This window comes from Zalophus californianus, chromosome 8 (genome assembly GCF_009762305.2).
Source record: "Zalophus californianus isolate mZalCal1 chromosome 8, mZalCal1.pri.v2, whole genome shotgun sequence".
Taxonomy (NCBI): domain Eukaryota; kingdom Metazoa; phylum Chordata; class Mammalia; order Carnivora; family Otariidae; genus Zalophus; species Zalophus californianus.
In genome coordinates this window covers 77,371,820-77,384,365 of record NC_045602.1, presented here as the reverse complement: position 1 = coordinate 77,384,365, position 12,546 = coordinate 77,371,820, and the positions used below count along the sequence as shown (strand labels likewise).

Sequence of the window (12,546 nt, the reverse complement as noted above, 5' to 3'; positions counted from 1 at the left end):
ATGCAAAAGAATAAAGTTGGACCCTTACCCAACATTATATACAAAAACCCCAAACGGGTCAAAGTCCTAAATATAAGAACTAAAACTATAAAATCCTTAAAATAAAACAGGGCAAGGGGTGCCTGGGTGGCTCAGTTGGTTAAGCGTCTGACTTCGACTCTGATCTCAGGGTCCTGAGATCCAGCCCTCCATGGGGCTCTCCTCAACAGGGAGTCTGCTTGTCCCTCTCCCTCTGCCCCTCCCCCGGCTCGTGTGCATGCTCTCTCTAAAATAAATAAATAAATAATCTTAAAAAAATTTTTTTAAATAAAACAGGACAAAAGCTTCAGGACATTGGATTTGGTGATGATTTCTCAGATATGAAACCGAAGACACAGACAACAACAACAAAAATAGACAAATTGGGCTTCCTGAAAATGCAAAAAATTTGTGCATCAGAAGACACTATTAACAGAGTAAAAAGGCAATCCACAGAATGGGGAAAATGTTTGCAAATATCTGATAAAGGATTAATATCCAGAATGTGTAGAGAGCTCCTAAAACTCAACAACAAATAATCGATTCAGAAATGGACAAAAGATTTGAATAGACATTGCTCCAAAGAAGATATACAAATGGCCAATAAGCACATGAAAAGATGCTCAACCTCACAAATCATTAAAGCAATGCAAATCAAAACGATGATGAGATACCACCATACATCCATTATGTTGGCTACTAAAAACAAAAACAAAACCAAAACCAGAAAATAACGAGTGTTGATGAGAATGTGGAGAAACTGGAACCCTCTTGGGCTGTTGTTCGGAATGTAAAATTGTGCAGCTGCTATGGAAAACAGCATGGCCCTTCCTCAAAAAATTAAAAATAGAACTACCACATGATCCAGCAACCCTATATGTGGCTATATATGCCAAAGAATTGAAAACAGGGTTTCAAAGAGGCATTTATACACCCATGTTCATGGTAGTGTTATTCCCGGTAGCTAAGATGTGGAAGCAACCCAAGGTCCCTCAAGAGATGAATGAATAAGCAAAATGTGGTATGGTCATATAATAGAATGTTATTCAGCCTTAAAAAGAAAGGAAATCCTGTCACATGCTACAACATGGATGAACCTTGAGGACATGCCAAGTAGAATAAACTAGTCACAAAAGGGTAACTATTATATGATTCCACTTACATGAGGTATCTAAATGCATAGAAACAAAGTAGAACAGTGGTTGCCCTGGCCTGAGGGGAGAGGGAATGGGGAGTTACTGTTTAATAAGTACAAAGTTGCAGTTTTACAAGATGAAAAGAGTTCTGGAGATGAATGATGGTAATGGTTGCACAACATTATGAATGTATTTAATACCACTCAACTGTACACTTAAAAATGGTTAAGATGGTAAATTTTATGTTGTGTGTATTCTGCCACAATAAAAAAGATGAGGGGGAAAATATATACATGAACAAGTTAAAAACAATTCAATAGCAAAAAAAATTATATTGTAAAAAAAAGAATTCCCCCTTCATTCACCCACATTTACCAGTGGTCCCTTTCCCATGTGAGCCCTGAAGTTGCCTCATATACTTTTTGGAGACTCTCACACATAAAACATTTTGGACACTGTGTCTGGCTTTCTTTGCTTTGACTTAGCCCTATGTCCTGATGTGTTTCATATGAGATTATATAAAACTTCATTATTTTTAATGGTTGCACACTGGCCCATTTTATGAATGCATACTTATTATTCCATTTGCATAAAGTTCCTAAATCGGCAAAACTAACCTTTGGTGTTACAATTCAGCAAAGCAGTCACCTCGGAGGAGGAGCCGGGCAGCGACTGAGGAGCGGGTAGCTTCTGGGGTGCTGGTCATGCTCTGTTTCTTAAACTCAGTTATGGTTAGACAAGTGTGCCCACATTGTAATAATTCATTGAAATGTGATTTCTGCACTTTTCTGTATAATGTTGTGCTTCACCTTTACCAAATTTAATCTCACAGTTTAGTGGGAAAGGTGTAAGTAGAAGCAAATAACCATGGCTCAGTTTGGTAAATGAATTTAGGACTCGATCCCTTGCACCGTTGCGGCTACAGACCGCAGAGGCGCTGGAGGCTGCGGGCATGCTGACCCCAGCTGTTGCTAGCTGGATAGCTCCGGGCTAGTCACAGAGTTGTGAGGCCCCTCTATCCCCACATCTGCGAAATGGGAATAAGAATACAGCTACCTGACAGTTAGTGCAAGGATTTAATATAATCTATGTGAAATGGGTAGAAGTGCTCCGCAAACACACAGCAGGTGTTCGATTAACGCCAGCTACCAAGTTACCACAGAACTGTAATTTTTACATGGAAAAGGATTCTCCCCAGTGCTCGGTAAAGAAATGCCTTGGGTAAAATACCCAGCCCCGGCCTCCTCGTGGACTACACGCTCACGAAGTAGCGTGGTCGCAGGTGCTGCCGCTCGGGAACGAAGTCTTCCAGGACAGGTGACTCTCAGAACCCCCTAGACTCTGCCCGGGTCCCCTTTAAAAGCCGAGCCATGACGTCACCCCGCCCCCCCAAAACACGGCGCAGCCTACCTTGGAAGCGCCCCGGCAATACTTCCAGGAGGCCTCAATTGGCTGGTCAGCACCCGGAGGCCCCGCCCCCTTGCCCGCAGCAGGCCCGGGGCGCTCGCCGTCAATCCGCACGAGTGGGAGCGGTGATTGGCCGGGGTGGGGGGGCGCCCTCCACCAAGCCCCGCGGGGCTAGCGTAAGCTGCGCGTGCGGGATGGGAGGGGCGCGGCACCGTGTCTAGAGCGGCCGCGGTCTAGGTCCGCACGCCCGCGGGTCCCTCCTGCAGCCCCGCGCTGGGCAGGGCCGGCCCGGCCGGGCCATGGAGTCCTACGACATTATCGCCAACCAGCCGGTGGTCATCGACAACGTGAGGCCCGGCAGTCGGGGGGAGGACGGGCGCCCTGCCCCCGGGGGCGCATGCGGCGGTGCCGGGAGGGACCCCCGCCAGTCTCCACGCACTGCCCGCCCGCCACGTCCGCCTAGGGCTCTCCTGCTCAGCTGGTTCTGTCGCCTGGGCCTTGGGGCCAGCCCCTACACCGGTGCAGCGGAACTCCTGCCCGAAGCGCCCCCCCCCCGCCCCCCCTCCCCGAGCCCGGCGGGGAGGTACTGGAGAGGCAGGGGATCCATCTGTCTAGCGACACTTGATCAGCATCGGGAGTGCTGGAGTGACAGCCTGACGGCCCAGCCATGCACCCGTGTGTCAGGCCCGGGGACGCACTCTGAACTCTTCTTGGTTGAGAGGGGGGTCAGTGGTTAGGTTTCGGCCCCAGCCCCTTTACCCTCTTCTCGGGCTCTGGGTACCCCTCCTCATGGAAGAGGAGAGACAGCATTTGTCCTGTTGCACAGTGCTGGTCTGATCTTTCAGGGAGAGTTCGCTTGGTGACCTCCACAACAGCAGTTCCCAAGAGGCTGCAACTCTTAGCAGAGTGTCCAGAGTGGACAGGCCCTCCTGGGCTCTTTGGTGGGGGGGGGATATATATATATATTTTTTAAGTTCTGCCAACCACATATCCACCATCACCTGGTTGGCCACTTGGCTGCTTTGACCCTCTCCTTAAGTACTCCTTGCCGGTGCTGAGCAGAAATTCCACAGCTAGCAGGACAGTGGGGAGAGTTCAGGACCACTCTTCCCAAGACCTATAGCAGTTTGGGATAATGGTTTGGAAGCTTCAGAGAAAAGTTGCCTGGCTTCCTTGTGGCCTTGTCCTTCAGCACTGGGGCTCAGCATGTTTTCAGCTGCCCTTAGGATTTCTGACCTCAGAACTTTCCGGTCCATGGGAGGAAAATGAAAGGCAGGAGATCTATAGATCTGCCCCTAGCTGGGTATTTGCCTGAGCTGTGTGTGCCTTGGAGTTTTTGATTATGACTCACTCCTCTTACTGGGATGTGTCTCCCTCCCACATGACCCCCATGTAATCCTGAATGGCTTTTTTTTTTTTCTCGGAGTATCCACGTGGGCTCCTTGAATCACAGCAGGGGGTGTTTAATAAGAAGGCTAGAACTGGGCTCGGAGGTCCTCTCCAATAGGCTACAGGAGGAACTAGGACACTTCCTTTCTTGGGCAGATCATTCACTTGGGCTAACCAAGAGGCTTAGGAGTTCAGAGGACAACCTTCCTGGTCCCCGTGGGCTTCCAGCCTCTCCTCTCTAACGTGAGGATGTTTATTTCTGCACTGCACCAAAAGGTTGTGACAGTGATCTGTGGGAAGTGAGGTTGAGAGGCTGATTCCTTCATTAGTGGGAGGTTTCTAGATACCAGGTTCCCTTTAAGATCCTAAGTCTAGTTTCCATGCTGGAGCAGTGGTGGGACCAAGTTCTTTACCTGTAGTCTTTGGAGAAGCCACTTGAAGAGAGGTGCCAGTTGTCACTGTGTACACAGTGATCTTCCCCGGGTGGGTCCTGTATGAGGTCAATGTCTGCTGGGATGGGAGGTGGGGGTGGCCAGGGGCTATTGAAAAAAAACTATGCTTGGAGGTTGCTTCTAGATGACTTTGGGGAGTAGCTTATGCTGCTAGGGATTCCTCCTGCCTAGAACTGACCCTAGAGTGTGCAGAGGAGGATGTAGTTCATGTTTTCTCAATCTCCACAATATTGACGTAGATAGATAGTTTTAAATAATTCTTGGTGTGTGAGGGGCTGGCCTGTGTATTGTAGGATATTTAGTAGGATCCCTGGCATCTACCCCCTAGGTGCCAGTAGCCCTCTCCCCCTGCTCTCCCCTCCCCAGTCTCCAGACATTGTCAAATCTGGGAGGAGGGGTGCAAAATAACCCCCGAGTTGTGAATCCCTTGTGTCCTTGTAAATGATCTTGCCCTCTTGGCAGGATCTCAGACTTCCTCCCCAGGCTGCCATGATGGAGCAGCCAGTTCTCTCTACTGCAGGGCACTGCCTTCATCTGGAGGTGTATGTCAGGAGCTAAACATTGTTTTTCCTTGCAGGGTTCGGGGGTGATCAAGGCTGGCTTTGCAGGAGACCAGATTCCCAAATACTGTTTCCCAAACTAGTAAGTGTTGCTCAGGCAGCAGCCCTAACCTTTTTGTTGGATTCCTAGAAGAACATTGGCTCTCTGTCACAGCTCTCTTTGAAGCCAACTCTTGCCCCCCACCTATAAGGGAAAACATCAGACTTGTGAGGCTAATGCTGTTACCGGCTCTGGAAGGACAAGACAAGCGCTCTGGGCTTCCTCCTCTTTGAAGTCTCATTTGGTCCCTCCTTGAGCCAGGAAGGAAGGAGAAGCCACCAGCATTCTGTTGGGAACAGGGTGGCATAGCAGCAGCAAGAATGGAAGGGAGACAGCTCTGGGAGAAAAACCCAAACTTAGAGGAGAAAGAGTGGAATATTAATGCACAGCCATCCTTTCCTCCCAGGAAATGTTTCTTTCAGGGCTTGTTTATTTTCCAACTCTAGAAAATAATGGGTTTCAGTCAAGGGGAGTGTTTCCCTGAATAGAGCCGGTGACAGCAGGGGTAAGGGGGGAAAGCACGGAATAAACCTGGAGTGCTCCTTCGGCTACTGTAGCCCATCGGGAAGTTTTCCCTGGGTGGTGCTTCTTCTCAAATCCTGGAGGTTTTAGAGGGATTAGCCTAAGTGGGGGCACTGGGGGGCCCCAAAGTGGCTGGCTATACCAAGAACCCCACACCTGGTCTGGGGACAGGGCCAGCTTGGAGCACCAAGCACTCAGTAGGGCTTCAGCTTTCTTTTCTGAACCCCACTTCGGTACAATTAAAAGTTCCTATTGATGTGCAGGGAACTTGGGGCAAATTTTGGAATGGTAGGTCGTCCGTCCAGTCTTCCAAGAACTGAATCTGTATTCTGAAAGCCCTGGCAGTGGGCAGGGACAGGACCAAATGAATGAGCGAGAGGTGCACAAGGGAGCCATGACCCAACTTTGGGACCTTGGCCTATAGACAGTGGCAGCAGCCCTGCCCTTCTGAAATTGAGAGTGTGGGCTGAGTCATTGTGGCTACAGAAGCTGACCCTCTGCCAGGGCTGGACCATGAAGGGCCGAGATTCCAGAGCTCTCCGCCCTCTCTGGGAGGGAGGGTGAGGAATGGAAAGGATACCTTTTCTTCTGACCCTGAGCATGCCATCCTGCCAAGGCCTGCTATGTAGGCCCCTATCCCCTAGGCCTGGGTTCTGGCCTTTGCCATGTGGCCACGTCCAGATGCTTTGGAGCAGTTACCCTTTGACCACAAGAGTTAGACTTTGGTTTTCCTGGACGTGGGCTCACCCACGCCCCACACCCACCTTGCTGACTCGACCTGTCCTTGCAGTGTCGGGCGCCCTAAGCACATGCGAGTGATGGCTGGAGCCCTGGAGGGGGACCTCTTCATTGGACCAAAAGCAGAGGTAACACCTGTGGAGCCTGCCTTTGCCTGGGCTTGGGGTCTTCATAGTCCCGGGAACATGGGCTCGTGGTCAGACCTGTACCTCCCGAGAGGGAATCTGTTTTCTGGGGCCATCTGTCTGGTATCTTCCTGGGCTCTCAAGGCTTCAGCTCGGAAACACCCTGAGACGGCACGAGGGTTCCTGTATGGGGGAACAGACTACTTCATGCCCTGTCTTGTAGAGCGATTTGGAAGCTACAGAGGAAAGAATTGATTAAAAAGTGACTTAAGAGTCTGGATCCCTCAGACTTGATGACTGATAGAAATGAGTGTCATGGGGCCACCTCTTACACTCCAGGTGGGGTGGCTTGTCTAAATGCTGCATGGCCAGAGGAGGCCCTGGGGGGAGGAGCGGAGGTGTAGGGGGGCAGCAGCAAGTGCAGTTTAGGCACCAGGGGGACACAGTGTGGGGGGCGCTGAGCCAGGGGTGCAGAGATGTGGGCCTCTCAGGAGGTGGGGTCGGTAGGAGCCATGGCTGTGGGTGAGAGCGGTCCAGTGGTGTTTGGTGAAAGGGGGCACACTCTGGGGGCCCACCGAAGGGCAGGTCCGTGCAGGACGTGTGAGCAGTGGCTGAAAAGCTGGAAGGAGCAGTGAGCCACAGGTGACCACAGGAGAGAACAGCGTGGGATCGGCCACAAGGCGGCTCCTGGCTCCAGAGCAGTCACTGCAGAGTGGTGGGAAGGAAACTGGGCAGTGTGAGGGGAAAAGAGAGGAGAACATGTTGGTGGCAAGTAGAGAAGCCCCCGAAGCACAGCCAGGGGAGGAAGGGGAGGACTAGCATTGGAGGGAGCACGTCGCCACCCTCACTGTCCCTTACCAGTTGAAGCTGACTGGGCCCTGAGGGCCTGAGAAGCTGCTGCTGGACAGAGGAGGCTGTGCTGAGTGCAGGACCTGCCACCAGGCTTGGGGACACCCAGGAAGCAGTGGTGGTTCTATTCAGGGCAGATGAAGGGGTGGCTCACAGGAAGGCGGAAAGCGGTTGCTGGAGAGGGGCTCGGCGCTCCGGCTGACCTTCCCACCCTCCCTGACAGGAGCACCGGGGGCTGCTGGCCATCCGCTACCCCATGGAGCACGGCGTGGTACGGGACTGGAACGACATGGAGCGCATCTGGCAGTACGTCTACTCCAAGGACCAGCTGCAGACTTTCTCCGAGGAGGTGTGATAGGCAGCCCTGAATTCCCCACTCTGCCCTCGCTCTGCAGTCTCACTGCTCTTTCCTTCCTGGTTGTGCTGCCCCGCTTCCTCTGGATTTTATTAGCACCTGCTGCCTCTTCGTGGCGTGGATGCGGGTCCGCACAGTCGGTGGCTGCCAAGTCGAGTTCTCCAGAGAAAGCGGGATCTTTGGAAGGGGAACTGCTGACAGACAGTGGGCTCTTGCCCTCGGGCAGGATGGCAGGCTGAAGCAGCCTGTGCTCACAGCGGGGGGCTGGCCGGCTGGGAAGATCCTTCTAGGGCCTAGCACGTTGTCTACCCGTGCCTAAACCCTGCCATCTCTTGTAGCATCCTGTTCTCCTAACGGAGGCTCCACTCAACCCAAGTAAGAACCGGGAGAAGGCAGCAGAGGTGTTCTTTGAGACCTTCAACGTGCCAGCCCTGTTTATCTCCATGCAGGCCGTGCTCAGCCTGTGAGTGCTCCCTAAGCCCTGGGGGTCCCCTGGGTCCCCGTCCTCCCTGCGGCCATCCTCCTGCTCATGTCTCACTTGCCCATAGAAACAGCCCCCTGGTAACTGTTCCTTTGGGGAGTTCCTCAGGTCCCTATTTCAGACCCAATAATGCCCATGTCCCAGGGTCCCTTCCAGGGGTGAGGAGGGCCCCGTGCCTCAGTGGCTGAGGTGAAGGGATGCTGACCTGGTGACAGGTATGCAACAGGACGCACGACGGGAGTGGTCTTAGACTCGGGGGACGGGGTCACTCATGCTGTCCCCATCTACGAGGGCTTTGCCATGCCGCACTCCATCATGCGCGTGGACATTGCTGGCCGCGATGTCTCCCGCTACCTCCGGCTACTGCTGCGCAAGGAAGGAGTTGACTTTCACACCTCAGCCGAGTTCGAGGTTGTCCGGACCATCAAAGAGGTGACAGATGGCAGGAGGGTGTGGAGGCAGGCTGGGTGCGGCAACGGGAGGTGGCGGCACCAAGGCGTGAGGCTGAGCCCCGGGTGTGGGTTTCCCGGTTGCAGCCTTCTGAGCATTGTGTCCCTGCCCACCGCAGCGAGCCTGCTACCTCTCCATCAACCCGCAGAAGGATGAGGCTCTGGAGACGGAGAAGGTGCAGTACACCTTGCCAGACGGCAGCATGCTCGACGTAAGTTGCCCGGCCTGGCACTGGGGGGCGGCGGTGATGATGCTATCTGGAGGAAGAAGAGGCCCCCTCAATCTTGTGTTCCAAAGGTGGGGCCAGCGCGGTTCCGGGCCCCTGAGCTGCTGTTCCAGCCAGACCTGGTAGGTGATGAGAGTGAAGGGCTCCACGAGGTGCTGGCCTTCGCCATCCACAAGTCTGACATGGACCTTCGCCGGACGCTGTTCGCCAACATTGTGCTTTCGGGTGGCTCTACGCTTTTCAAAGGTAGCCCCATTTGGGAGGTGGCGATCAAGACTAAGGTACCATCAGGACTTAGACCGCACCCCCCTCCCTGGAGCCTGGGACGTGGCCCGTTTTCTATTGGCTTTTTGGTACTCACCATTTATTTTTTTAAGAGAAAGGCTTAAAATTAAATTTTATTGACTTTGTAAGTAGGTGATAAGTTCACATAAGATCTGAAATGTGTGAGATGACGTCTCCCTTTCCCCACTGTCTTGGTCGCCCTGCCCCCTCCCCCGGCAGGTACAGGTTCCTCAGCTGTGCGCTCGGCAGCACTGTGCAGGTGTAAGCGAAAGTGCGTTCCCCTTGCTCCCGCTTTTACACCCATCATAACACGCTCCCCAAGCTGCACACCATGTATTTGTCACATAGCCCCATATCTGGAAGGTCTTTCCCCATCCATGTGAGCTCTTTCATATGGCCATGTGGCATTTCGCTGAGTGGATGTGCCGTTTCCCCCTTGACCTGCTGATGGCCTGCGAGGTTGTTGCAGCCATCTCTAATCACAGAGGTGCTCCATCGGACAACCTCACGCAGTAAGAATATCCCTAGGGGAAATCCCAAGAGACTTGCTGAGTCCGAGGGTGGGCATAGGTTCTTGTTATCTGGTAGCTACCGCCAAAGTGAGTCCCCCAGGGCCCTCCCAGCACTGCGTGTGATCTTTGCCTCTGTGATGGGCAGAAATGGTAGATATTCCCCTGATTTGTCATTTACCTGTGACTTTGCTTTGGGTGGAAGAGCGCAGGAGCCAGACTGAGCTGTGTGACTCGGGGTTCCCTCTCACACTGGCTCTCTGGGGAAGCTGGGCCCACCTCAGGCATGGTGCTCTTTCCTGCCCTTGGGGTCGCTTGCCCCCCTCCTTGATCCTGGAAAGAACTAGTAAAAGAAGGGTGGCAGCAGCTGGTACGGGGGTTCAGATGTGGGCCCTGGGCTCAGCCAGCCTTGTGTTCACAGGCTTCGGTGACCGATTGCTAAGTGAAGTAAAGAAGCTTGCCCCAAAGGATGTCAAAATCAAGGTGAGGTTACAGGGAGCCCCAGGGGGCATGGGGGTGCTAGGCAACCTTGACTGTGGGGGAGGAAAGGACAAATGCCACCTTGACACCCTCTCACTCCCAGCTCGGCCCAGCCAGCTCCTCCGTGTCCGGCTGCTGCCACTGCTCCCAGCTGATACACTTGCTACCTGGCCTCGGGCCCTCGGGGAGAGGCTCCCAAGGCTGGGGTGGGGGCTGCCGTGTGGGATGGACAATTACATTGCTGCTTGTTCCCTCTAGATCTCGGCCCCTCAGGAGCGGCTGTACTCCACGTGGATCGGGTGAGGCGGGGCTCACGGGGAGGGCTCTGGGAGGAGACCATTGGCCCAGGCCAGGTGGAGGTGGGTTCCCTCCCAGGTAAAGGAGATGGAGCTCTGAGTGCCCAGAAATGGTCGATGGCCGAACCTTTGGGTCCACAAGAGTCTATCCCTCCCTTCTCACAGTGGCTCCATCCTGGCCTCGCTCGATACTTTTAAGAAGATGTGGGTATCCAAAAAGGAGTATGAAGAGGATGGCTCCCGTGCTATTCATCGTAAAACCTTCTAGTGCCCGAAGAGGTGTAGCGTGTTGGGAGAGTGGGAGGAAAGGGGAGTCAGAGCCCTTACCCCTTTCCGGTCTGGGCTCACATCCTAGGCTTAGGGTCCCCTGCATGCCCTGAACCCTGGGCAGATGGGGCAGCCATGCTTCCCTGCAGCCCTCCCCTGCGCACGCGCACACACGCACACACGCGCACACACGCACACAGTAACATTTAGCTGCATGGATGGAGTCATGAGCTGGAACTTAGGAATTGAGGAGCCCAGCTTTGGATTTTTCCAGGGGTCTCCCCTGGCAGGGTCTTGTTCTGACCCCTGGGGCTGCTTCCCCAGGCTCCGAGGCCAGGATCCCACCCAGAGCCAGAGTGCCTGGATGCCTGCGTAGCTGGCCTTGAGGCATGGGTGGAGGGGTGGCCAGCAGCTCCCCACTGGTGCGTCACCGCTTCCTGTGCCACACCGAGGCATCCCTTACCCTATCGCATTCAGTGCTCCTGTCTTCCTAGGTGGATGCCTTGGTGTAGGCTGAGGACTGGGCAGTCTTCCATCCCCAGCCAAGGGTCTGGGGGGATCAGACCCTTTGGAGCCAGGGCAGAGGATCACGGGGTCCGGGTGGCCAGTTTATTGCGGTCTCCCTTCAAAGCACTTCATTGACACTGCTCCTTCTCCTTTACCTTAGTGCCCTGGATAGGAAAGGGTTAATGGTCTTCCATTTGTTGAGAGGAAGCCACTTAATCTGAAGTCAGACCTAGAAGGAGTAAGGGGGGCACATTTCCTTTTCCCACCTCTCCCATGAAGGAGGTTTTCATTGACCCTGTGGCCAGGACCCCCACTTCCCTCTCCCAGATATGTACAATAATTTAACACAGTTGCCTGAAAACCTTTTTTGTAAATCATTATAGTAATAATTATGGACAAGGCCTAGTGCGTGGCTCTGTTTTCTTGTGGTTCTTTGTGTTGTTGTTCACTCATCCATCCCTGGGGACTTTGAGAGAAAGGACCAGCAAGAAGGCAGCATGGCACTGGCTCTAGCTCAGGAGCCTGAGGGTTTCAGTGGTTGGCGGGGCAACGAGGCACAGGAGGCCCCAGGAGGTTGGGCTCTCAACCTGGTGGTAGAATTCCCCTGCCTCATTACCCACTTGCTGCAATCCACCAGGAGGAGTGGAGAACTCAGAAGCAGAGAACAAGGCTGCCTTCCCCAGCCTTATTCCTGGACAGGACCTCATGGCAGGCAGGCCTGGGGCTCGGGGCATCCGCACCCGCCCATTCTGTCTGGGCACCTCTGCTGGCCTGCTCAGACATGGCCGAGGCTGACAGACCCAACAGTGGTGTGGGCTCAGGGGTCAGGCCAGCTGGAAGGAGACTGTGGGGGGAGGTGGAGAAGGCTGTGTTGATGAGCTAAGCTCTGAAGGAAGAAGCTGAGTGGTGGGGGATGGGAGGGTACAGTGAGGCATGAGAGAGATCGGTGACTGTCTGCCCTTTCCTTTCCTTCATCAGGGATTTGGACACCTGCAGTATGTCCAGGAAGGTGCCACAGGTTCAGGTTTGGGGCCAGTGGTAAACAAGACATGTCTTTGCCCCCAAAAACGTATGGGTTAGGGGAAGAAGATGGACTGGCCATTTTGGTAGCATTGTGGGGCTGGGAAGAGGGGCATCTAGCTCAGCAAGTGGTGGGATGACTTGCACAGGTTCAGGAGGGGTCAAGCAGGTAGGGGAGGGTGTTCCCAGTTGAGGTAAGAACTCAAGGGGACGCCGGGGACCAGTGGGGCTTGAGAGGGCACGGACCCAAGTGATGCCAAGTTAGCAGGGAAGGCTGAGTGGCCTCCTCTGGTCATAATGCAAGATAAACCCAAAAGGGAGGTGGGGGCCAGCTCGTGGAGGGCCTGGAGAGGGTTTTTAGCTGTGTCCTAGGTGGTGGGCAGCTGGCCATGGAAGGATGGTTGTCATAGCCGTGTGTTGAAGGCATTTGGATT

The 12,546-nt window shown here is 53.8% G+C and overlaps 1 protein-coding gene across 1 annotated transcript; it reads left to right on the top strand.

The window, feature by feature from the left end:
- Positions 1-2,743: 2,743 nt before the first annotated feature.
- On the top strand, positions 2,744-10,766 carry ACTR1B (actin related protein 1B). Its single transcript, XM_027622981.1, has 11 exons — positions 2,744-2,908; positions 4,980-5,044; positions 6,315-6,390; positions 7,460-7,585; positions 7,930-8,054; positions 8,288-8,504; positions 8,641-8,733; positions 8,820-8,994; positions 9,964-10,025; positions 10,281-10,321; positions 10,484-10,766. The coding sequence occupies exons 1-11, from the start codon at positions 2,861-2,863 to the stop codon at positions 10,584-10,586; spliced, it is 1,131 nt and encodes a 376-aa protein (XP_027478782.1). The 5' UTR covers positions 2,744-2,860; the 3' UTR covers positions 10,587-10,766.
- The last annotated feature ends 1,780 nt before the right edge of the window (positions 10,767-12,546 follow it).